We start from the raw sequence: 23,966 nt of genomic DNA on the forward strand, positions 1-23,966 counted from the left end.
TTCCCGCTCTTCCGACTCCCACACCCTGGGTATCTGATAGAACTTAGTGACTGAAACTTGGAAAGATGAGGATGTGTGCGTAACATAAACCCTACCTGGGAACCACGCATCTTTAACCGTGTAAACGAAAGGTGCTTCGGAAAGGAAGGCGTAAGGAGCGGTGCCAGTTCCCCAAGCTCCTCCTGTATCCCGACTTCAAAGTTCATTCTCAACCTTCATCTCTTCAGCCTTGCTTGGATAAGAGTTAACTCCTGGTTCTTTAAGAAATGGTATATTTTTTTTTTTTGGAATTGGTAATGTATGCTCATGGAACAGAGTCCAAAAGACAGTGAACCTCCTGGTCCCTGCCTCTTCTCTGAAAGCAGTCCCTAATGCCAGTTACTTGTGTGCCCTTCCAAAGATGGCCAGTGAATGTACACAGTTGGAAGAATACTAAATTGTCATTTTTTATTGATACACACACATACACATTTCCCTAAACCAATCAACGGTGGAGACATAAAAGTCAGTATCATAAGGAAACCATTCTTTCGCTAGCTTACTGGGAATTGGCCAGAAATGAGAAGCTCATTAGAAATGATTTTAAAATCTTCATTGGAGAAAAGTAATCTGTGAGTCTAAGTAACGGATAGTCATTTAGCAAGCAGAATACAAATGAACCAAGCATAACTCCCCTTAGGAGTGAAGGTTGCGTAGTCTTTCCCATTGTCAACACAGTTCTGTGAACTACAGAACCAAGTGGTGGTCATCAGAATATTATGCAACTTCCTGGGGGCAATTTAGACCTCAAATTGGAAGAGGAGAGGATAAAAGCCTTTATAGTCTTGCTTCAAAAGAAAACCAAAAGCAAAAGGAAAGAAAAGGTAATGCCTGTGGCATACCCACCAAATGATGATGCAGAACTACACCGGCTTCCTGTGTTGAGGGAAGTATTTCTGGCCATATAACAACCTAGAAAAGTATATTCCTTTTGCTTTTCTTTCTTTCTTTCTTGGTTAATCCCCACCCAAGGATATTTCCTCCACTGATTTTTAGAAAAAGTTGAAGGGGTGGGGGTCGGGGTGCAGAGAGAGAGAGACAGACAGACATCAATGTGAGAGAGACAGTTGCCTCCTGCACGTACCCTGACCCGACTGGGGATAAAACCAGCAACCCAAGTACGTGCCATTGACTGGGAATCGAACCCCAGACCCTTTCGTGGGCAGGCTGACACTCTACCCACGGAGCCACCCTGAGCAGGGCCACGGGGTAGGCCCTGCTTTTACTTTTATGTACTACTTTTTGGTTCTACAGAATCAAAGCTACACTGAATTTTAAACTCTTTCACTGGATACTTTGTTTCTAGGCTGTTGACCCAACCTTTGAGGATATGTTGTATACATTTCAAAAGGCAACTACAAAAGTTGCATTTTTCACATTTCCACAAAAACACCATGCAGAACCCGTAATATCTATAAAGATGGGATTGTGACAATTCTGATTGTATTTAGAAAGTGTTACGAACCAAAAAAGAGACGTTGTATGGAACTATTAGCATTCTATTAAAAGTGGACTGTCAAGCCTTTCTGCACCAGTATTTCTAATAGTCACAAACTTAGTAGGGAACCGAGTGCTACAAATGACAGTGGCGGCTTTTTAAAAAAAGTACACCACCTCTGTGACAGTTTGTCCTGCTCTGTCCAAGCAGCTCTGGGACCAACACGGCCCTTCTAACCTTGTGCCAGAAGCACAGTGAGGCCGAGGCCAGGTTCACGTGCAACCTGTGAAGCCCTTGGTTTGCAGCCTTGTTCGTGTGGTGGCCTAGCCTGTGGCTTCCTCTCTGTCCCACTTAAATATCATGTTCCCAGTTGCTAGTCAAGGTCTGATTTATGTTCATCCCTGCTGTTCACATGAACTGGGTTACACCTGCCATCGATGTCACTCACTTCTGTTCCCACAGTTGGCACTCTGGCTGCATTTTTCCCAGGAAATTAAATTGCTTGGTTTTTCCAGATGGTTTTCTCTGATGACTTCTGTATAGACTTTGTAACCTTGATTCATTCTCTTACATTCCTCTTTACCACCTTTTTAGAACTATTATCTCACTTAGGACTTCCCTCTTTCCCCACATTGTTTAGAACTTTTTACTACATGTATAGAACACATACAGTAGCTTCTTGCAGCAAACTTCAAGTTAAACAGTGTTTGGCGAGTCTCACTCAGTGTGACAGCCCCTCTGGAAATGTGGGTGAGTGGGGACGTGGGTTCCTCTCCAGCCTGAGATGAGCGTGAACCCTTCTTTGACTGTCCCAACTCTCCCCCAGTTACCGAACCTAAATTCCTCCCTCTGTCTGCATTTCTTCTGCCCTGGCTGTCAAGACCCACAACAGCTGGTCCCCACGCTTTGCCTGGGAACAGTCCACGTGGTGCTCAGTAAAAGCCCGTGCGGAAGGTCTCTCTCTGACAGCACTGCAGGTATTCTTGTCGTGCTTCTCTTGCTTCGTGGCCCTCCTGTGGGCCGTCACCAGATTCTCCTGATCATTGGCAAGGCAGCCTCGAGTTCTCTCAGCAGGGTCTGACCAGCCCGAGCATCAGCCTGGGGTTCAAGCCCTTTGCTCAGTGCTGGGACTGCCGGCAGTGAGTTCATCTCCCTTGCATTCTGATGTCAGCAAGCTACTTGCTGTTCATTTAAACGGTGATGCGACCTGAAGCACTAAAGAGCCTGTGGTGACTTTGACGAGCAAACAATGAGAGCATGGACCATGTCAGCTTTGGCATAAATACTGCAGAGTCGACGCGGTCTGTCTGATGTCGCTGAAATAAATGCATGGTGACCTTGAGGTGCTCAGTCACAAAGAGCGGCTAGAGCTCCGCGGGGAAGTGGGTCTGAAGAGACCTCTCCAGCCGGCCTCTGGGACAGGCCATGGGGACCTCTGCCGTGACTGCAAGTGAGCGCAGGAGGAGGACGCCAGATGACAAGGAGCGGCTCCAGCAGCTTCTGGGGATCTTCTTTAAGAGACAACTAGCCCCTTTCCCCGCCACCCCGCCTCGCGGGAGGTGGCCGTGATGGCAGAAGCAGCGCCCTGGACAGGGAGGACAGGTGCGACACCACAGGCACAGCGGAGCATGAAGCTGGCCGGAACCTGGGTCATAAGGACTTAGGGGCAGAGCTGCCACACCAGTAAGACCATTTACACGGGAGAGAGCTTTGTTGTTTAAGCCACCATTGGTTTGGGTCCCTCTTAGGTGTCACCAAACCTGGTCCTCACTGAGGCACTTCCTGGGAAGTGCTGTCACGAGGATGAAGTGAGATGCAGATAGGGGCGTGGTGCCCGGTGCACAGCAGACACTGGGCACGTGCTCCCCGCCTCCTTGTCCTGCACATCCCCCTTGTCCTGTGCCCAGAAAACAGCCAGCTTAAGGGGGCGACTTATCTAAATACAAACCTAGGGAATTGTGGAGGGGCAGAATCTTTGGGAGGGAATGTATTGCAGGACATTACTGATGGAGGGCAGGGCAGGTGGGGTTGAGAAGTTGACTGTGAAGGCCGGTCTGCTTGGCTCTCCCGTCTCTGCCACTTACTGTGGGGCCTGGGCGAGCTGTTGTCCTCTCTGAGACGTTGCTCCCTCGTCACTGAAATAAAGGAATAACAGCATAGCCCGGGCCAGTCTGGCTCAGCGGTTAGAGTGTCAGTCCTCAGACCAAAAGATCTTGGGTTCGATTCCCGGTCAAGGGCACACGCCAGGTTGCAGGTTTGATCCCAGCCCCTGTCGGGGCACATGCAGGAGGCAACCAATTGATGTGTCTCTCTCACATTGACGTCCCCCCCCCCCACTCTATTCTCTATTCCTCAGGTGAGGATTAACAAAATAAATAAATAAAAAGAATAACAGCATCTAAGTTTGTTGTGAATTTTCAATAAATATAAAGGCTGCTATAAATGGTAATACATTCCAGCCCTGGCCAATAGCTCAGTTGGTTAGAGCATGGTCCCCATACACCAAGGTTTTGGGTTTGATCTCCAGTCAGAGCACATACAAGAAGCAACCAATGATGCATAAATGAGTGGAACAACACACGATCTCCCCAATTCCTCTCTAAAAGCAATAAGTAAATTAAAAAATCACGGCAATCCCAGCATTTGAAATGCGAGGTGAGACGGTTTAGCTGTTTACATTTTTTCTGAGTCTTTTAATCCACGTGCATCTAATTACGTGAAGTGTGACTCGGTTTCCTCACCTTTAACGCAGGGGCAATCATGGCACCTCCCTTACAGGGCTGCTAGAAGAGGTCAACCTGGGTAAAGCCCTCACCGTGCCTGGCGCTCATAGGATTATCGTCTCAGTTTTACTCAGGGTTTCTCCGTCGCTGCCCCTGCGTGGCTGGCAGAAAGCCGGGGGCTCCTCCATGGTACCTGGCTGTACATTCTGAAAGTCGGATGCTCAGATGTTGCTTCCTAAACAGTCCAGGGTCTCACCTGTGGCGCCTGCCCCATGAAAAGCAACACGTGAGCCATAACCTTCTACAGAACGTGAGTGGCTTGAGTGTGTGGGCTGCGAATAGAGTCTGTGCTCCTATTGATGTGAGGCCCAGCTGGAAAGACACCATAATCCAGCCTCAGTACGAAAAGAGCAAAACCACCACTAAGAACTGACGGGAAAGGGAACGTAGTTCTGGAAGTGCACTGTCTTCGGTTACTGGCCCGATCCACTCTGGTGACAGCCCCCATGATCAGCAAAGCCCCTGCTGTGAGGGCAGAGTGTCCTCTCTTATTCCTCTTTACCCACAGCGTCCATCCCAGGACCTGAATGCACACTCAATAAATACGTGCAGATTGAACGAATTCATCGGCTACAGGGTGGATATTGGAAAGACTTCGAAGGCTTTAAGGGAAGCTTTGCACTCCTGGCATTACAGGGCAGTGCTGAACTCCACCATCACCTCTCTCAAACCTTAGAAGTCAGCACAGAGACCCATCCAGCGACCTTTGGGGTCCATTTTGCCTGGAAATCCATGAGAGATGTCCAAGCAGGCCTGTGAGCTTCCCAAAGAAACTCAACTGCACTCTCTTCTCCCTACCTAACCACTTCTTGGAGTGTGTGTGTGTGTGTGTGCAAACACATTTCTAGTTACTTTATTTCCATGAACGTAAACCTAATAGTCAAAGGGACTCATGTACATTTCACCTTTGCATGGGGTCAAATATCAGGAGATCCTAAGCAGCACTGACCTAAGAGATTCCATGAGGTGGAGCAAAGGAACACAGCCAGGACAGCAAACTAGCGAACATAAACGTGGCATGCTTTAACATGGACGCATTTCGATCTCTAGAATGGAAATTAATACCAACTCTGGTTCCGTTCTTCCAACTTCCTTTCCTGTTAGGTTTCCAAGTCAGAGGAATGCTCTACACACTGAATGGAAACTTGATTAAAAAAAAAAAAGTATTGATTTTAGAGACAGAGGAAGGGAGAGGGAGATAGAAACACAGACATGAGAGCAAAGCATTGATTGGCTGCCTCCTGCACGCCCCCTACTGGGGATCAAGCCTACAGCCACCGGATGTGCCCTGCCGGGGAATTGAACCAGTGACCTCTAGGTGCATAGGGAGGATGTTCAACCAACCGAGCCACACTAGCCAGGGTGGAACCATGATTTTCTTGGTGGCCTCTTCCAGCAATACCCTTGGCTTCTTCTTCATGTACATATAGTACTTCCAACCTCCAGACATACGAGCGAAGGACTTGAGTTTTCCGGCTCCTCCCCTTTCATGTCAACCTTTAGGAATACAGCAAAAGCCTTGTGGGCCCACCGCCCAACCTGTGCAGCCCTGTGCATCAGCTCTGCCGGGAGCACTGTGCTCCTGGCCCCTTGGTCCAGGGGATCCTCACCTAACGGTCCTACACAATGGGAAGCAAATCCTGTCCTGAATCCTCAATGGCTGAGACTAAAGACAAGATGTTGCACAAGCAGGGTGGGATAGGACAGACAGCTCAACGGTTCCTTGGGAATGTAAAGAACATCTAGCACCAATGGTGTTGGACCTTCAGGGGAATATTTTATGTACTCATTTTAGGACTCCTGTTTCCCTAGTTTGCAGTCTTTTAATGAGCAGCAAATTTTTATATTGTGCCATTCTTCATTTAAAATTCTGCTAATGCTATCCACAGGGAACTGGTTACATTTTGGTACATCCATCTCCTGATCCTAACCTCTATTAGATGCTCTTGTAGCACTCTTTTTCCTACTAGGGTGTAATTGCATTATTTTTATGATAATTTAGTATCTGTCTCCTCTGCTAGAATGTAAGCCCAATGAAAGCAGAGACCATGAGGGAGGGTGGGCATTGTGGGCACAGTGCTTGGCACCATGCCTGGTGTACAATAGACGTTTAGTATTTAAATGTATAATAAATACACGCAATAAAATACTTTCCAGCCATTTAAATGTACAATAATGTAGAATTCTTTATTGACATTTAAATTACCCATAATATAATGTTAAATTTAACAAAAATTATAAAATAGTAGAGATAGTATGACCTCATTTTTATTTTATTTTTAATCACCAGATAGAGTGGGAGGGAGGGGAGAGTGACAGAGAGATACATTGACGGGACAGAGCCACATCGACAGGCTGCCTCTAGCATGATCCGACCAGGGCCGGGGACGAACACAACCGAGGTAAGTGCCCTTAACTGGGAATCAAACCCGCAACTCATTGGTCTGCAGGCTGACGCTCTAACCGCTGAGCTGACCTCATTTTTATAAAAAGAATTGCTATGTCTACCTGCCGGTGTGGCTCAGTGGCTGAGCATCAACCCATGCACCAAGCGGTCACTGGTTTGATTCCCGGTCAGGACACATGCCCAGGTTGTGGGCCCAATCCCCAGTGGGGGCGTGCAGGAAGCAGCCAATTGATGTTTCTATTTCCTTCTTCCTTCCTCTCTCTCTAAAATCAATAATAAAGAAAAAATATTTAAAAACAAAAAAAGAATTGCTATGTCTATAGTAGATACATTGATCAATGTTAATAGTGGCAGGATTATGAATGATTTCTCTGCAACTCTTCATTATCTGAATTTAAAAAATAATATTTAGTTGATCCATTATTTCCTTTTACTTTATTATTGATTTTTAGAGAAGAGAGAAACATCAATCTGTTGTCCCACTTATTTCTGCATTCACTGGCTGCCTCTTGCATGTGCCCTGATGGGGTTGAACCCGCACGCTCCAGCCAACTGAGATGCCTGGCCAGGGCCGAGCCACTGTTTTCTAATAGAAACATTATTTCCATTATTAAAGCAATCAAGTACATGTTAAAACAACTTCTATCATAAAACTTCACTTGAAGTTTTTTAGACAGTATTTGAAACGACTAAATTTCCGAATCGCATTAGAATGTTGGCCTGTGTTCATCTCGATGCTCTTTCTGACCGAAGTGGGCCTCTGCCCGACGGTCACGATGTCTTCATCTGTGTGCAGCTTGTCGTGTTACTTTAACATCCGTAAGACTCTTCTCTCTCTTCTTTACTGGTTATAACACCATAACTGGACATTAAGATCCACTTATAATTTCCCCTTTTAAAAGATATTAATTTACATAAATAAGGCATTTACAGATGATTTCTGCAGAGTAACATTCCTCCGGGAATCTTAATCCTAAGTATAATTGCACTTGGTTTATACAATTATTGGCATTATTGTTGGGAAATGGAAAATATTTTTTTTTATATACAGTCCTTTTCCCAACAAAGTGTAACCCAAAAGTTTCATTGGGTCAGTTCAAGATAAGAAAAAGAAATAGGGCAAATACTGTCTATGGCTACCTGTCTTTTAGTGATAGGGATTGTTGTTCTTGCAGTTTCAACCCACTGACATGGAGACCTCAGCACCATGTTAAGAGAGAATTCCATGCCCAGAAGAACCAGTACACTGTTTTCATTTCCAGTAGAAAGGGTGTCAGAATAGTGATAAATGTTGTGCCTTAGAACTTCAATCATCCAACCCAAACCATTTATAATATAAACTGTCATGAGAGACACGTGCGGGCGCAGCTAGGCTCTACATTTTCTTTGGAAGTTCAAAGATGTCGCCCATCTTCACTTCAGATCTAGTAGCATAAAAGCTGGGTTTTCTAAGTAGGACTTCCATAGATTCGAGAAGCGTGACATTGTAGCACCGTCAATAACTCTGTGATCGGCTGACCAACTCACATTCATGATCTGTGCCTTACATACTTCTCCTTTCTCGTTAAATCGAGGAAGGGCCTAGAAACACAGAAAAGAACAAGAGTCAACCTTCAGTGCTCAAAGCACGAGTTTGAGCAAGAGCACTGCTGGGAGATGTGGCCCGTCCCCTCCAACGGAGAAGACAGGTCCACCCCAGATGACTTCTAAAAACACCCACTCCCACGTGCTTCATCTTTGAGTACGTGCTTCTAGCTCTCAGTTTCTCTGAGTAGTTCTGGTCCCCTGTACAATTCCCACATGTGCAGTGAATTTCATCTTGGATTTCAGCTATTTAACAAATGTTCATTGAGCACTGCTATGTACCAGGTGCTTTTCTAGACTCTGGGGATGAAGCAGTGAACAGAACAAATAATCCTTCCCCCCTGGAGGTAACATGTTAATAGGAGAGACAGACAATGAAGACAAAGAAGTAAAACATACAGGGTGTCAGATTGTGAAAAGTCAAGAGCAGGGATGCAGCATTGGAGGGTAGTGTGCAGAGCGGCAGGGATGTAGCAGTTGGAGGGTAGTGTGCAGAGCGGCAGGGATGCAGCATTGGAGGGTAGTGTGCAGAGCGGCAGGGATGCAGCCTTGGAGGGTAGTGTGCAGAGCGGCAGGGATGCAGCAGTTGGAGGGTAGTGTGCAGAGCGGCAGGGATGCAGCATTGGAGGGTAGTGTGCAGAGCGGCAGGGATGCAGCAGTTGGAGGGTAGTGTGCAGAGCGGCAGGGATGCAGCCTTGGAGGGTAGTGTGCAGAGCGGCAGGGATGCAGCCTTGGAGGGTAGTGTGCAGAGCGGCAGGGATGCAGCCTTGGAGGGTAGTGTGCAGAGCGGCAGGGATGCAGCCGTTGGGGGGGTAGTGTGCAGAGCGGCAGGGATGCAGCATTGGAGGGTAGTGTGCAGAGCGGCAGGGATGCAGCATTGGAGGGTAGTGTGCAGAGCGGCAGGGATGCAGCATTGGAGGGTAGTGTGCAGAGCGGCAGGGATGCAGCCGTTGGAGGGTAGTGTGCAGAGCGGCAGGGATGCAGCCGTTGGAGGGTAGTGTGCAGAGCGGCAGGGATGCAGCCTTGGAGGGTAGTGTGCAGAGCGGCAGGGATGCAGCATTGGAGGGTAGTGTGCAGAGCGGCAGGGATGCAGCCGTTGGAGGGTAGTGTGCAGAGCGGCAGGGATGCAGCCGTTGGAGGGTAGTGTGCAGAGCGGCAGGGATGCAGCCTTGGAGGGTAGTGTGCAGAGCGGCAGGGATGCAGCCTTGGAGGGTAGTGTGCAGAGCGGCAGGGATGCAGCCTTGGAGGGTAGTGTGCAGAGCGGCAGGGATGCAGCCGTTGGAGGGGTAGTGTGCAGAGCGGCAGGGATGCAGCCTTGGAGGGTAGTGTGCAGAGCGGCAGGGATGCAGCCTTGGAGGGTAGTGTGCAGAGCGGCAGGGATGCAGCATTGGAGGGTAGTGTGCAGAGCGGCAGGGATGCAGCAGTTGGAGGGTAGTGTGCAGAGCGGCAGGGATGCAGCCTTGGAGGGTAGTGTGCAGAGCGGCAGGGATGCAGCCTTGGAGGGTAGTGTGCAGAGCGGCAGGGATGCAGCCGTTGGAGGGGTAGTGTGCAGAGCGGCAGGGATGCAGCCTTGGAGGGTAGTGTGCAGAGCGGCAGGGATGCAGCCGTTGGAGGGGTAGTGTGCAGAGCGGCAGGGATGCAGCCTTGGAGGGTAGTGTGCAGAGCGGCAGGGATGCAGCATTGGAGGGTAGTGTGCAGAGCGGCAGGGATGCAGCCGTTGGAGGGGTAGTGTGCAGAGCGGCAGGGATGCAGCCGTTGGAGGGGTAGTGTGCAGAGCGGCAGGGATGCAGCATTGGAGGGTAGTGTGCAGAGCTGCAGGGATGCAGCCGTTGGAGGGTAGTGTGCAGAGCGGCAGGGATGCAGCCTTGGAGGGTAGTGTGCAGAGCGGCAGGGATGCAGCCTTGGAGGGTAGTGTGCAGAGCGGCAGGGATGCAGCCGTTGGAGGGGTAGTGTGCAGAGCGGCAGGGATGCAGCCTTGGAGGGTAGTGTGCAGAGCGGCAGGGATGCAGCCTTGGAGGGTAGTGTGCAGAGCAGCAGGGATGCAGCCGTTGGAGGGTAGTGTGCAGAGCGGCAGGGATGCAGCCGTTGGAGGGTAGTGTGCAGAGCGGCAGGGATGCAGCCGTTGGAGGGTAGTGTGCAGAGCGGCAGGGATGCAGCCGTTGGAGGGGTAGTGTGCAGAGCGGCAGGGATGCAGCCTTGGAGGGTAGTGTGCAGAGCGGCAGGGATGCAGCCGTTGGAGGGTAGTGTGCAGAGCGGCAGAGATGCAGCTGTTGGAGGGGTAGTGTGTAGAGTAGTAGGGATGCAGCATTAGAAGGTAGTGTGCAGAGTGGCAGGGATGCAGCCGTTGGAGGGTAGTGTGCAGAGTGGCAGGGATGCAGCCGTTGGAGGGTAGTGTGCAGAGCGGCAGGGATGCAGCCGTTGGAGGGTAGTGTGCAGAGCGGCAGGGATGCAGCCGTTGGAGGGGTAGTGTGCAGAGTGGCAGGGATGCAGCCTTGGAGGGTAGTGTGCAGAGCGGCAGGGATGCAGCCGTTGGAGGGTAGTGTGCAGAGCGGCAGAGATGCAGCTGTTGGAGGGGTAGTGTGTAGAGTAGTAGGGATGCAGCATTAGAAGGTAGTGTGCAGAGTGGCAGGGGGAGGCGGTACATCTTAGACAGGGTGGGCACTACTGGAGGCAGCAAGGAAACAAGTCGTGTGGACACCCAGAGGTGGAGACAGAGGGAGGAGAGGATGGCTGGAGGGCCAGCAGGGCGGGCAGGCAGCTGTGGGCACCAGCAGATGATCAGCAGTAGGTCGCAGAGGGAGCACGATGACAGTGGGCATGCGGTTCAGAACCACTGTTCTCTGTCTTCGGTAAAGGACCTATATTTCCCCCAAATGTTTAGGCCATTTCAAGCTATTTTAAAAACATGTATTAAAAGTGAATTACTAAAAAAAATGAAATAAAAAAAAGAAGAAAAAGTCTTTTGAAATCATAAAGACCAAAATCAAAGTTGATACAGTGATAGTGACATGTAATAATGGCGGTACAGAAACGGTGTCCAGGGCCTTCCTGCTTTAACTCTGGGGTTCTGCACCCTGAGTTAATAAGGATGCCCAAGCCCCTCTCCCCTGCCCCGACCAAATTCTGACTCAGTTGGTACAGGGTGAGCGTGGACATTGTAAAAGCCCCGATGATTCTAATGTATAGCCAGGTTAACAGTCCTGGCAACCCTCATTCTAAGTCAATTTCTCCTAAAACAGGGAAACTCCCCAAACCACCTGGGCTTTTGTTTAAAAATCCAAGTTCTGGGGACTCTGTCCCCAAGGCCAGAAAATCTGCATTTTAAACTAGTACTCCCTGTCTTTCTTGAAAGAGTCAAGAGTGAGAAAATACGCTCTAAGCAGCGTAAGGAACAATTTGGTCTGGCTATTCTTCTGTGGCATTCTGAAACAAGGCCACTTTGGTAGGAGCAGGTGGGCTGTGTCTGTGATTGCCCACAAAGACTGGCCGTGTGCAGGCGGGGCTGGTGGCGGATCCACAGAGACCAGTCAGGCCACTACTGTTCCCTACAGACCAGGAACTGCAGGCTAGGTCTTGGGAAGAAACAACTGGCTTACTGAGCCAGACACTGCACTCTAACCTACAAAGCAAGAGGGAACCCTCAGGAATGGCTCCTCTTCTTTGGGTTCACTCTCCCAATATGCTTAAACCCTTTTTTTTATCCTCACCCGAGGACGTTTTTGCATTTATCTTCAGATGGAGTGGGAGGGAGAGAGGGGGGAAGAGAGAGAGAGAAACATTGATGTGAGAGAGACACACTGACTGGTTGTTACCACGACTCCAACCAGGGCCGGGGACAAACTGCAACCGAGGTACGTGTCCTTAGCAGGAGCCGAACCCAGGTCTCTCTGGTCTGCAGGCCGATGCTCTAACTGCTGAGCCAAACTGGCCAGGGCCTTAAACCCTTTTTTAAAGTTATTTCATAAACATACCTTAATGGATCCGAGAGCCCCAATTGCTACTTCGGGTGGCAATATCACAGCTTTGGCATAGGTACCGCCGATCTAAAACACACCAAAAAAGCAAGGGTAGAAAAATGAAGCTTGTGGAGAACAAATGGCCAATGAAATCTGAGATTTTTACTGGAGCATCAGCTCAGAACTCTCGAGTTGTGGTCTGTCAGTCTGAGCTCGCTGTTACTCACTGAGCCGATGTTGGAGAGAGTGAAGGTTCCCCCGGTGAGGTCGCCAGTGCTGAGCTGACCTGTGGAGCCCAGCTTCTGGAGGCGGTTCAGTTCCATGGCGACCTCAAACACCGAGCAGATCTGGACATTTTTCACGTTGGGGACGATCAACCCCTGCTCAGTATCCATCGCTATCCCAATGTTATGAGAAGCCTAAAAAAAGGTGAATATACACAGTAGGCCTTTTCATACGCTAATGGGAAAGGATCAACTATGTTATGGAGATAAATACAGAAGTATGTAGAGATACACAGGAATTTTAAGTTCAGATTATAAATCTGAGACACTGAATACAACCAAAATGTTTACAATAGGCCACTGGCTAAATAAATCATAACAAAGTATTTACTGACATGTAATAATGTCTATATTAAGTGAAAAGTAAAAAGGTTAAAAGAAAGTTTTCATAAAGTTCAAAGTTAAATAAGCAATGTGTATAACTCCATATATACATATGTGCATATGTAAAATAAAACCCCGGAGGGACGCACATCTCAACATGAACAGTGAGTTATCTGAGGACCATGGGATTGAAGACAAACATCATTATTTTGTTATCTGAATTTTTTGCAACCAGTATCTACTTAATCAGACAAGTGTATTAATATTATGGGTAGATTTTAGATACAACCCCTCAGAATATCTAAGCTCACTTCCTGCTTGTACATTTCTAGTGAGACATATAAATAAGAATTAGCATCCCCAAGAGTTCTGTCTTAGTAAATTTTCACTCCAAACAAAAGAGTTCATGCAAATGGAATTCAAACTTTCCTTACTTTTCTCATTTAAATTATTCTTGTTTTAAAAATCACAGCAATTCCATTTTGAGAGCGGTTATTCTTTTTCAGGGAAGGGTACATGGGATGGGTAATATATCCATTGCCTCACAATTGTATATTTCCATTATTTAAGCTAAAACCCAAAAGGGCTTAAAAGTGGCACTCTGTATAGCTGAACAATATCATTATTAACCAGTAAAGCCAGCAACAAAAACTGCACATTAGACCCCAGTTTAACGTTTTCTGCCCTGCCTTTAAGTCTAACCTACAAAGGCCGGGGTCTGAGGCGGCCAGCTGCCTGCCTGACCAGCGCGGTGCACCACGTGCTGCGTGGACACGGGCAGTCCGCAGCACACACCCACCTTGTACGTGACCTTCTGGCAGCTTTCGTCCACAGACGCATTAAGGATGGGAAACTGCAGCAGCCCCAAGGAAACGGCCTGTGCAACAGAGAGAGCACGTTAGCGCCTGCGCTGGCCAGGAGGAGGGGGCGGAGCGACGGGATGAGGTGTGGGGGGACCCCACTTAGGCCGGTTCCATTTCAATCCGCAGGCACGCAAGCCTGTGACTGTCCAGCAGGGTAGTACAAGGTCACCCTAATCATTTAAGAATAAAAGGTAAGGTAGCCAAGGAGCTTGTAAACATCAAGATTTTCATAACAGAAAAATAAAAAAAAATTTTAATTTAGAAGAGATTTTTCAAAATCACTATAGGGTGAAGGCAAAAGTAGGTTTACAGCTGTTTGTATGGAAAATGATACAATAATTAATAAATAATACAAGAGTAAACTGCGCTTCATGGACTCACGATTATAAACCTACTTTTGCCCCACCCCGCATACTGGCTGATCACGTACCAGGGAAAACGCCAAACTCCACGTGCTCTCCTCCCTGACAGAGTGAGGTCTGAAGACTTCCTGAGAAGGAGACCGTAGTTCTGAGGCAGGAAGCTAGTTCCCCAGGTGAAAGAACAGTGACAACGACTGCCCGGTGCACTGACCGTCACAGGTCAGTGTTCCGTCTCATGTCCTTGGCCAAGTGAAGGGCACAGCTGGTGGAATATTTATTTGCTCTAGGGCGTGTTCCCGGATCAGTCACACGTATGCCTTCCTGCTCTGCCTTCTCCCCGAATCACTCTCCTTTTTCTTAATACTGTTCCTCTTCTGTCCACATTCAGATTTCCCTAACTGTCCCCCAAATGGCCTTCATAGCTTTTTTCCTGCCCATCTGGGATCTAATCAAGGTCCACATATTGCATTTGGTTGTCATGCCTTGTATTAAATTTTTTAAAATAGAAAAATAAAAATGCTTAGGATTGTCCTTAAAAAGAATTCCCTCCACCACTGCTCCCATCTAGTCCCATTAAGACGTTGTTGCCCTGGCCGGGTTGGCTCAGCGGTTGGAGCGTCACCCTGCGGACCAGAGAGTCCGGGTTCGGTTCTGGCTAGGGGCACGTACCAAAAAATAAAAATAAAAAAAGACTTCGTCATATGTTGTGTGTTAAGTATTACTTTTGTCTGTGGGCCAGTGGTCTTGGCAGAAAAAAAAAATCATATGCTGAAGTAAAGAGTTAACGGAAAGTATTATGAAACATTTGATAACTGTAACAAATCTTTATGTAAAATTTAATTTATAACTAAAGGTTGAAGTGTTACACATAAAAAAAGTATTTTGAATATAATCCAGATTTTGTAAAACAAGGTGTGTGTCCATGGTTTAGAGGTCATTTTGCCCCTGTACAATACTTTGTAATATTTTCCAAATGTTCTGAAACTTAAATAGGCAGGAACAAAAGTTGTTTTAAAACAACTAAAGCATACCAAATTTTACTTTCAAAATAAAGATCAGGTATTTCATTCAGACTGGAACAGTGAGGAAAAATAATGAAAGCAATTCAATATATTAAAGAGCGGGTCTATCCTTGCTCCACAACAGACCTGTCACCAGGCAGCACTAAGAGGAACCCAGTCTGAAACACAGTGGTCCTTCCTCTCCTGCTCTTATAATCCTCCCCACTTACATATTTTTATTTTCCACTTTCTAGCTCCTTTCCTCAGCCTACGTAGCTCCTCAGTCTTCCCCTAAGGGTGCACAGGAGGGCAGGGGGCAGGTGTGACCTTCCCCCAACCAACCACTCCAACCACCCCTGGGCCCAGGCCCTGTCTGCCTCTCACCAGACGTCTGAGGCGCCTCGAACTCACCTTCTGTTGAGGGGACGCAGTTTGCCACACCAAAATGTGCCTTTTTGGAATATATATTATTTTAAACTGGATATTTTTAAGAAACATAAGACTCAGGAAAAAACCTTGACCTTCCCCCTAACTGCCTAAAAGACTTCAGACAGAGAACCTGCTTCAGGAAGGAGCTTTCGTCACAGGTAACTAGTCTATGAACTGGGTGTGACAGACCGGGTAGAACCCAGCAAGACCTGTGTGATCAAACGCCAGTATTTATCTACCAGACATCTGCTTTCCCATCTCCATGTGAACTGCCTTCCTGCCCTTTCAAGTCCAAACCGCTGAACCCACCCCAAGCCCACCCTCACCAGCCACCCTCCACGTTAGCTGAGATGGCATATAAGCCTTAACTACCATCCTCGGGTCTCATATTCTTATGGAACAAACCCTTGTATGTACATACATAAAAAAATGTGGTCATTTTCTCCTGTTAATCTGTCTCATGTTAATTTAGTTATTAGTCCAGCCAGAAGAACTTAGAAGGGTAGGGTGTTCCTCCCCCAGGACAGTCATTCCCCAACTAACTGCAAGCAAGCTCCTATCCCAACACTTTACTCAACCAGTCTGGCTGAAGCCACTCAGACCTCTTAATTACTAGTCCAACAGCCTGTTCTCATCCCTTATCCTATTTAATCTCCGTGATGCAGATGACCGCTATCTACTCCCCTCTTAAAACATTTTTCTTCTCTCTTGGTGTGAGAGGTTGAATCAGTGGTCCCAACCTTCCCCGTTTTTCCTTGTGCACACTCACTGGCAGTATTGCTCTTGCGAGCCAATTCTGAGCTTAGTTGTGTGACTTGCTTTGGTCAATGAGTTAAGAACAAACTCAATGCAGGAGAGCTTGGAAAAGTAATTATGTTCTGCTTCCTCTCTTCACCCTTGCCAGTATTATGAGACCATGTGAAGACTCGTATGCTGGGGAGATGAGAGAGACATATGGAGAGGAATGAATCATCCTTGCCAAGACCATCCTACACCAGCGGCCTCTAGCCAACCTACTAGCTATCTAAAGACATGAGTGAGCTTGGCCAAGATCAGCTGACTGGTCCTATTCACCTGCTGACTCATGAGAAATATAAGTGGCTGTTGTTTCAAATCATTAAAAAAGGGGATTCATTATATAGCAATAGATACACTTGGCTTCTAAGTGGCTCTGCCCTTGTTTTCTATCATCAGACCAGTGGCCCCACTTACTCTCTTCCATTGTCTTGGCCAACTCCACTTCTACCTCCCCTTAAACACTGGTGTGAATGTTCCCTTCTTTTCTTCTCATCCCCACAGTTTGGGCGATCTCATCCACATGTTTCAGTTGCCGTGTCTCTACAGATGAGACTCTACAGCTGTAATAGAGTCCAGATCTCCCATTACTGGACATCAATCACATCTCATGTTTGCTGGTTAGGGTAGGTGTTAAAAAGATGGAGATAAAGGAGAACAGTTTCTGCTGAATGAGGCTCAGCAGCAAGACAACTCAGTAAATACTCGCAAGACATGGAGATAAATTCCAGGAAACAAAAGGGTATTTAACTCAAATTGTGACAGCCACAGAAGGCTTATGGAGGAGGCTATATGTGAACAAAATTCGATACTCAGGATGCGCAAGTATTTGACCAGGGAGGAGGGCACACCTCGGCGGAGTTGTGCACGACAGCCACTGCGTGAGGCTTCATCTGACTAGAGCAGAGGGAGTGACTGAGAGCTCGGACTGGAGAGGTGGGCAGCAGAATCTCATGCTCATGTCTGTATGCCACACTCAGGACTTTAGAAACCATCCTGAAGGCAACAGTATGCACCAGCTTCGTAAGTGGTGGTTAATGTGAGCTAGACCGTGAGCTGCTCAAGGTCAGCAGATAGTCTCATTCCATTTACACTGGCCCCAAGGCCGAGTACTAGAAACAATTCCCTCAACATGAGCTTGTTGAATAAGTGAAAGTAAATATATGTCAGTGATACACAAGATCAATACAAAGTCTCACTTTTGTTTAAATCAGGACTTTGCTGCAGTGATCCTTACAGAACTAAAGGCTTTACCTAGCTGACAGGACAATCCTCACCTAGCTCAAAGAGGTAGTGGATACAAATACAACAAATATTGCAATTTCATAAATTCCTATGGAACTAAGAAGGCATGTATGTGTACATCCTTTTAAGTGATACGGTGAGAAGTAATATTTTTATTCAAGCCCATAGTTAACACATTGAATATTTGGAAAACAAAATTTAAATGTCCTAGTCAACCCTTGCTGGAAATGAGTGAAACCTCACCTTTATGAAGAAGGGCATAAAGGAGAGTTTAATTCCACGAGCGGAAGCAACGGGCTTTAATTCTTCTCGCAGCTTAACCAGTTCAGTAAGGTCCACCTCGTCACAATACCCAAAGTGAGGGATCTTCAGGGCTGCAGTCATGGTTTTGGTCATTGCTTTCTGAAAGCCTGGAAAACATATTTTAAATTCTTAAATCCTTTACCACCCCCCCCCCCCCTTTTAACCTAAAATAGAAGGTTCTCTAATCCTGTTTATTTCAATTAAATTCTTCCTCTTGGAGCTACCCACATCGTTACATAACTTGAAAGCCACTGGTTTCAATGCTGAAGCTGTGACTGCTGCACAACCCCCAGTGCCAAGTTCAGTAAGACAGCAGGTGGCTGCTTTCAAGGCTGTGTGTGCAAAAGGGTCTGAAGGCTGCAAGCCAGGTGTCCACCCAACGGCTTTCCTGCAGGATCCCTCCTCTGGAAGTTAGCATCCTATGAGTCAGTACTGACTTCGAGAGCTAACTGAAAATAATGAATATTTAAAATATTTTGAGTCTTCAAACAGAACAGTTATTCATATATATGTTTATCTTCCAAGTATAACCAGCTCACATGCTACTCTTCAGAGATTAACAGTATCAATTGAAGGTCTTCCTGGAAAAACTAAATTCATCATTAAAAAGAAATTATATGTTGAATTTGAACTTGCCCTTCAGTAAGAATTAAAAATATCATATTATTTTAAAAAATTTTAATGAAAATAAAAATATATGCATGGACCTATGGAGGTAGCTTCCCCCCCGAATAAATTATACTATTACCTGACAGTTGTTATTTTACCTGTTATGGGTTCTGTTCTATCTTTGCCTGTGAATACCAGGGGTTTTGCTATTGGTGTAGGAACAGCTCTGTCTTTTGGTTTTGGTGGAGGTGGCATAATTTCAGCTTTTGGTGAAGGAGGTAATATAGCTCCTGTCTGCTTTTCCAAAAAGTTGAGAATATCTTCTTTAAGTATTCTGCCGTCTTTTCCTGAGCCAACAACTTCACTCAGCTTAATCTGAAAAATGACACATTTTAATGTGAATAATAAAACTACCTAAAAATAAATAAATCCATCATTAAGATTAAATGGAATTCAATGAATTGTAGGGAAAAATAAGTATGTCTGTCCAATAAGTTAGTAAAGAAAATAACATTTTCATTCTCTTAACAGAGTGCTAATAAACAAAGCTCCCCTCCAAGTAATCACGTTGCTTGTGTACATGCTGTTCATTTGCCCACGTGGTAGCAGTTCAGTATCTATGTTGTAGATAATCCATACCTATTTATGAAAACTTACATTTTTTAAACAGTGAACTATTCTTAAATTTCTTGCATAATTCTTATTTGATTTTTTCCTATTTTTGGAAACCACATAAGAAATGAAAGTTTAAAGAAGAGTTAAATACTACAACAAAAGTAGACCAATGTTTCTGACCTTGGCTACTGGTAAACACGCAATAGTTAAAATAATCATCATACCAAAGCTCTCTCACGTTAGTTTTTTTCTGATGCTTATTTCAGAAAGTTCAGTACAAAACAATGGGAGCAATTTTACTGAGGCATGTTTGGAATGTGAGTTCCTCAGCTCAAGTTAAGGGTCAAATACGTAAGTTTTACTACTGCTTTCTCCAGAATAAATAATAGATGATATATTCTACTTTCCACTAGACATTCATGATACTTTTTGGAAACATACATGATCTTGCTTTATTTAATCACTTTCTATGTTTGGTTACAGGGATAAAATATTCTCACTACATTAAATTTTATTTACAGCTTGGATGGTACCCTCATGCATAGTCTGTATCAGTTAATAAAGGACTTATATGTCACACATTTCATTTTTAACAATGAACTCTGAGAATTTAAACAAATAATTTTTATGCAATTACAAACAACTATAAATGCCATTGGTTTTCCATTTTAATCAAACTCAATTAATATGCAAATCACAAGTAAAGAAAAAATTGTGATTTATAATAATAAATCTACAATTTGATTTCTAGTAATTATACAAATACTCTAGTTATTATACACATCTTTAGGAAGTGGTACAGGAAAGCCAAAACATGTATTCCTACAGGTAGTCTTTCCATATAATTAAGGAAAAGTATTGGTAAAATGCTCTACAGCGTTCAGAGCAATAGACAAGGTCATCGGATGCTCTAAGCAATCTAGTGTGCCCTATTGTTATTTCTATTTTCTGTTATGCTAAATGGTCTTCATATTTGTACACACTGAATGGCTAAAAAATTGTCATTAAGGGTTTATAACAGTTTACATAAGCATTTCTCTGATTTTGAACACAGGTGCTTTCTAATTTCTGGCTATAAAGTACTTGAAAGAATGCACCCTAGATTATTTCCTTGGGATAGCTTCTGGAACAATGGTCAGATAGCTGGCTGAAGAAATATGAACATTTTAATGATTCTTATACTTCCAAAATGTAAATGTTTGTTTTTTTCCCACTGTAACTTTAATACTTCTCTCAAAACCAGACAAACCAACCAACCACCCTGCATTGTGGGGCATACAGGAAGAAACTCAGGCTCTGGAACAGAGAGACTGGTGTTCCAATCCCAGTTCAGCTATTTACTTGATTTCAGGCAACTTAATCAACTTCTCTGCCCTCCCACATCTGCAAGATGGGGGTACCGAACCACCTCTCGGGGCTCCTGTGAGGGTCAGTGAGAGCGTGTGCGGTGTCTGGCTAAGTTTCTACTAACAAAAACAGTAATTGGGGTCCCAGAAACTGACTGCAGAATCCTGGCTCCACCACAGCTGTATGACCTTGGAGCAGTTACTTGACCTCTTCATATCTTATCTCACAGAGTACTGAAGGTTAAATGAAATGCCATGTAAATACTCCCTGCCTGGGAGCCCCCATCCCCGGGCACCAAGGACTGGCTGGTAGGGGACACGGAAGGCCAGCCTCCTTGACTCCAGTCAGTGCAGTTCTAGGTTTCTCCCCACCTCCCTGGGATCGGGTCACACTTTAGAGACCACATTCTTGCCTGGCCCATGTCCTATCACTTCCCTGCCCTGTGCTCATTCCCAGTAAACGTGTTCACTCTTTCAGTCAATCAATCAGTTATGTGTACCCAATCCTTGTCTCAATCTGCACTCCTTGGGCACCTGATCTAAGACACTAGCACTTACTGAAAGGGTTAGTAATGTTTTAAAGGATAAAGGTAAAAGTTTGCAAAGGAGAAAACTGTGGAAATTGTGTTGTTGCATGACCTTAGCTCAGCCTTCTGTTGAGTATGGATAAGATTTATCTGGATTGTCTGCAAGGCAATGGATGACCCAACAGATGCCAGAGGAGATACCAGACCAGCCCTACTTTAAGGTGGACAATGGGCCAGATAAAGTACATCAGCAGGAACTGCTGGAAGCTAAAAGTAGGATATGTAACCAACACCCAACCCTGATTAGAGGCTGAACCCTTCTCGGCTCAACCTGCCTGCACCCAGGCGCCTGTAATAAAGCCATTTTGCTCTACACTGGCCTTATAAGTAATTCCTTGGCCTTGTAAGTAAGTTGTGTTGTAGATGTGATTTCCCGCCAGCTCAGACCTTTTATTTGGTGCTGAAACCCGGGAGGTCTGAGGATCCTGCATAGGGGGGAGCCCTCCAGGCCTCCTGTCGGACCAGGATGAATCAGATCCTCAGCCAGAAACCAGACCTCCAACCTTTCCTGCCGATCCAGCATCAACACCAAACACTAATTCACTGGTGAGTGTTTTTTTCTGTCTACCGGTCTGATTCTTTGGGCTGTCTCGTTACCCTCCGTCCGGGACATGAGGGTCAGGTTTCTCAGTCCATCTGTGTGATCGTCCCTCTCGAAATCCAGCGCTGGTCGGGACATGCTCCTTGGAACCAGGCCCCCTCAGCTCACCATACATCTAGGGACGCCTGATATAGGTGAGTTGCACATCTCTCTACTCTAGAGAAGGGGAGACACCTTCTTCTTCCACTAGTGTATCCTTCAGACCGCTGGACCATGACTTCTCACACCGCAACATGGGACAACACCTCTAGGCTGTCTCCTAAAAATTCTACAGACCCAGGGCTCTGCTCAGGACTTTTATCCCAAGTAACTCATTTTTTTTTTTTTTTTTAAATCCTCACCCTAGGACATTTTTCCATTTTTTGTTCAGACAGAGTGGGAGGGAGGGAGAGAGAGAGAGAGAGAGAGAGAGAGAGAGAAACATCGACGTGAAAGGGACACATCGAGTGGCTGCCACCTGCATGACCCAACCAGGGCCAGGGACAAACTGCAACCAAGATATGTGCCCTTAGTGGGAACCGAACCTGGGTCTTTCTGGACTGCAGGCTGACGCTGTAACCGCTGAGCCAAACCAGCCAGGGCCCAAGCAACTCATTGTTTACTGCAACACTGCGTGGCCTTAGTACAAGTTAGACAGTGGGTCACCATAGCCTGAGAATGGCACTTTCGACATTTTACCAACCTAGACAATTTCTGTCAAAGGCAAGGAAAATGGTCTGAGGTTCCTTACATCCAGGCCCCTTTGCACTCAGATCACACCTCTCTTTATGACTCTTGCTCCCCCACAAATCTTCCTACTGTGCTCTAACCTCTTCTGTTTCCTCTGTCCCAGCCATCTCCCCGCACCTTCTCCCTCAGCCCCTCCTCTTCCAGCCCCTTCTGTGGGCCCCCACCCTACCCTGAACCTTCTACTCCAGCTCCGACTCCTCTACCGCTGCAAATGACTCCCTCGCACACAGGATCGATCGGGAACCATCTCTGGTCCCTATCCATCCCCTCCCTTGGCCCCCATTTTAGAATGTCCCCGAGAGAAGCAGCGGGAGTTGAAGGGACTGTCAGAGTTCACATCCCCTTCTCTCTCTCAGATTTGTCCCAAATAAATAAAAGACTAGAATCCTTTACTCTGAAGTAACCCAGGAGATGAATGAAAACCCTGCAGCCTTTCTGTCCCCCTTACACAGGCCATGAGAAGATGCACTGACTTAGATCCCACCAGCCCGGAAGGAACCTTCATTCTAAACCAAAGATTTATCTCTCAGTCAGCCCCAGACATTAGGAGAAAGTTACAAAAACTGGAAGATGGCCCTCAAACCCCTCAACAGGAACTTCTAAATCTAGCCTTTAGGGCATTCAATAATCACGATGAAGAGGCTAAACAGCAAAGAATAGCAGAATTCCAAATGCCTGCCTCTGCCATCAGAGCCCCACTAATCAAAAGGGTCAGCAAACCTCCATCAGCGGACAGAAGGGCCCCACCAGGATCAACAGAGCGGACCCCCAGGTCCAGCTTTAAGTGCAATCAGACTGGCCACTGGGTGAGGCAGTGCCCCAACCCCCAACCCCCGCCTAAGCCATGTCCTCAGTGTGGAGGGCCCACTGGAAGCCGGACTGCAGACAGACTGCGCAGAGCAGGTCCTCATCCCTTCCTCGGGCTGGTGGATTGGGCAATCCGGGCCTTGATCTGATTGGCCTTGCTGCTGAAGACGCCCCGACCGTCATTTTGAACTCCGAACCTTGGGTAACTCTGATGGCAGCAGGTAGGCCAATTTCATTTTTAATTGATACCGGGGCAACCTACTCTGCCCTCCCTGAGTTCAGGGGACCTCTTCGACACTCTGGGGTTTCAGTTGTAGGAATCGATGGCCAAATATTGCAACCCAGACACTCACTTGTTCTTTAGCCCTTATATCCTTCTCCACTCTTTTCTTGCATTACTAGCCTGTCCCTTGCATCTCCACTCCCTTGTTAGGGTGGGACATTCTATCTAAACTCCATGCTACTTTAACCTTTCCTCCTTCTCTCGCCACCAACCACTCTCATTCTTTACTTTGCCCCCTCCAAGAATCTACTTCCTCTCCTAACATAAACCCCCAGCGCCCCTCCTTCCCCTTGAGGGGGCAGGGCAGGGCGGGGTCCGCAGGCCTTGCTGGCCTCCTGTGAAATACCACTACTCTTACCATTTTTTCACTGACCCAGTGAGGCAGGGGAGTGGAGGAGAGCCCCGAGGGGCTCTCGCTTCCGGTGCCATGCACTAGGCTGCGCAGGCTGGGTGTCACCTGCTCTGGGGACAGTACTAGGTGGGGAGTTTAACTGGGACGGTACACCCGTCAATCAATAATGCAGGTGTCCTAAGGCGAGCTCAGGGAGCAGAAGGGCAAACGCTCCCTTGATCTTG

General features: G+C 46.6%; 1 protein-coding gene across 1 annotated transcript in view; it reads right to left on the reverse strand.

Annotated features, from left to right (window-relative positions):
* Nucleotides 1-7,173: 7,173 nt before the first annotated feature.
* The window catches only part of DBT (dihydrolipoamide branched chain transacylase E2), a 28,322-nt gene continuing 11,529 nt past the window's right edge, over nt 7,174-23,966 (reverse strand). The window contains exons 6-11 of the mRNA XM_036273661.1: nt 18,581-18,797; nt 17,754-17,920; nt 13,615-13,692; nt 12,435-12,626; nt 12,223-12,294; nt 7,174-8,248 (exon numbers count right to left, since the gene is read on the reverse strand). Coding sequence (XP_036129554.1) covers nt 8,081-8,248; nt 12,223-12,294; nt 12,435-12,626; nt 13,615-13,692; nt 17,754-17,920; nt 18,581-18,797 — 894 coding nt within the window. The 3' untranslated portion in view covers nt 7,174-8,080. The remainder of the gene's footprint in view (nt 8,249-12,222; nt 12,295-12,434; nt 12,627-13,614; nt 13,693-17,753; nt 17,921-18,580; nt 18,798-23,966) is intronic.

The sequence above is a fragment of the Molossus molossus genome, unplaced genomic scaffold (genome assembly GCF_014108415.1).
Source record: "Molossus molossus isolate mMolMol1 unplaced genomic scaffold, mMolMol1.p scaffold_m16_p_20, whole genome shotgun sequence".
Taxonomy (NCBI): Eukaryota; Metazoa; Chordata; class Mammalia; order Chiroptera; family Molossidae; genus Molossus; species Molossus molossus.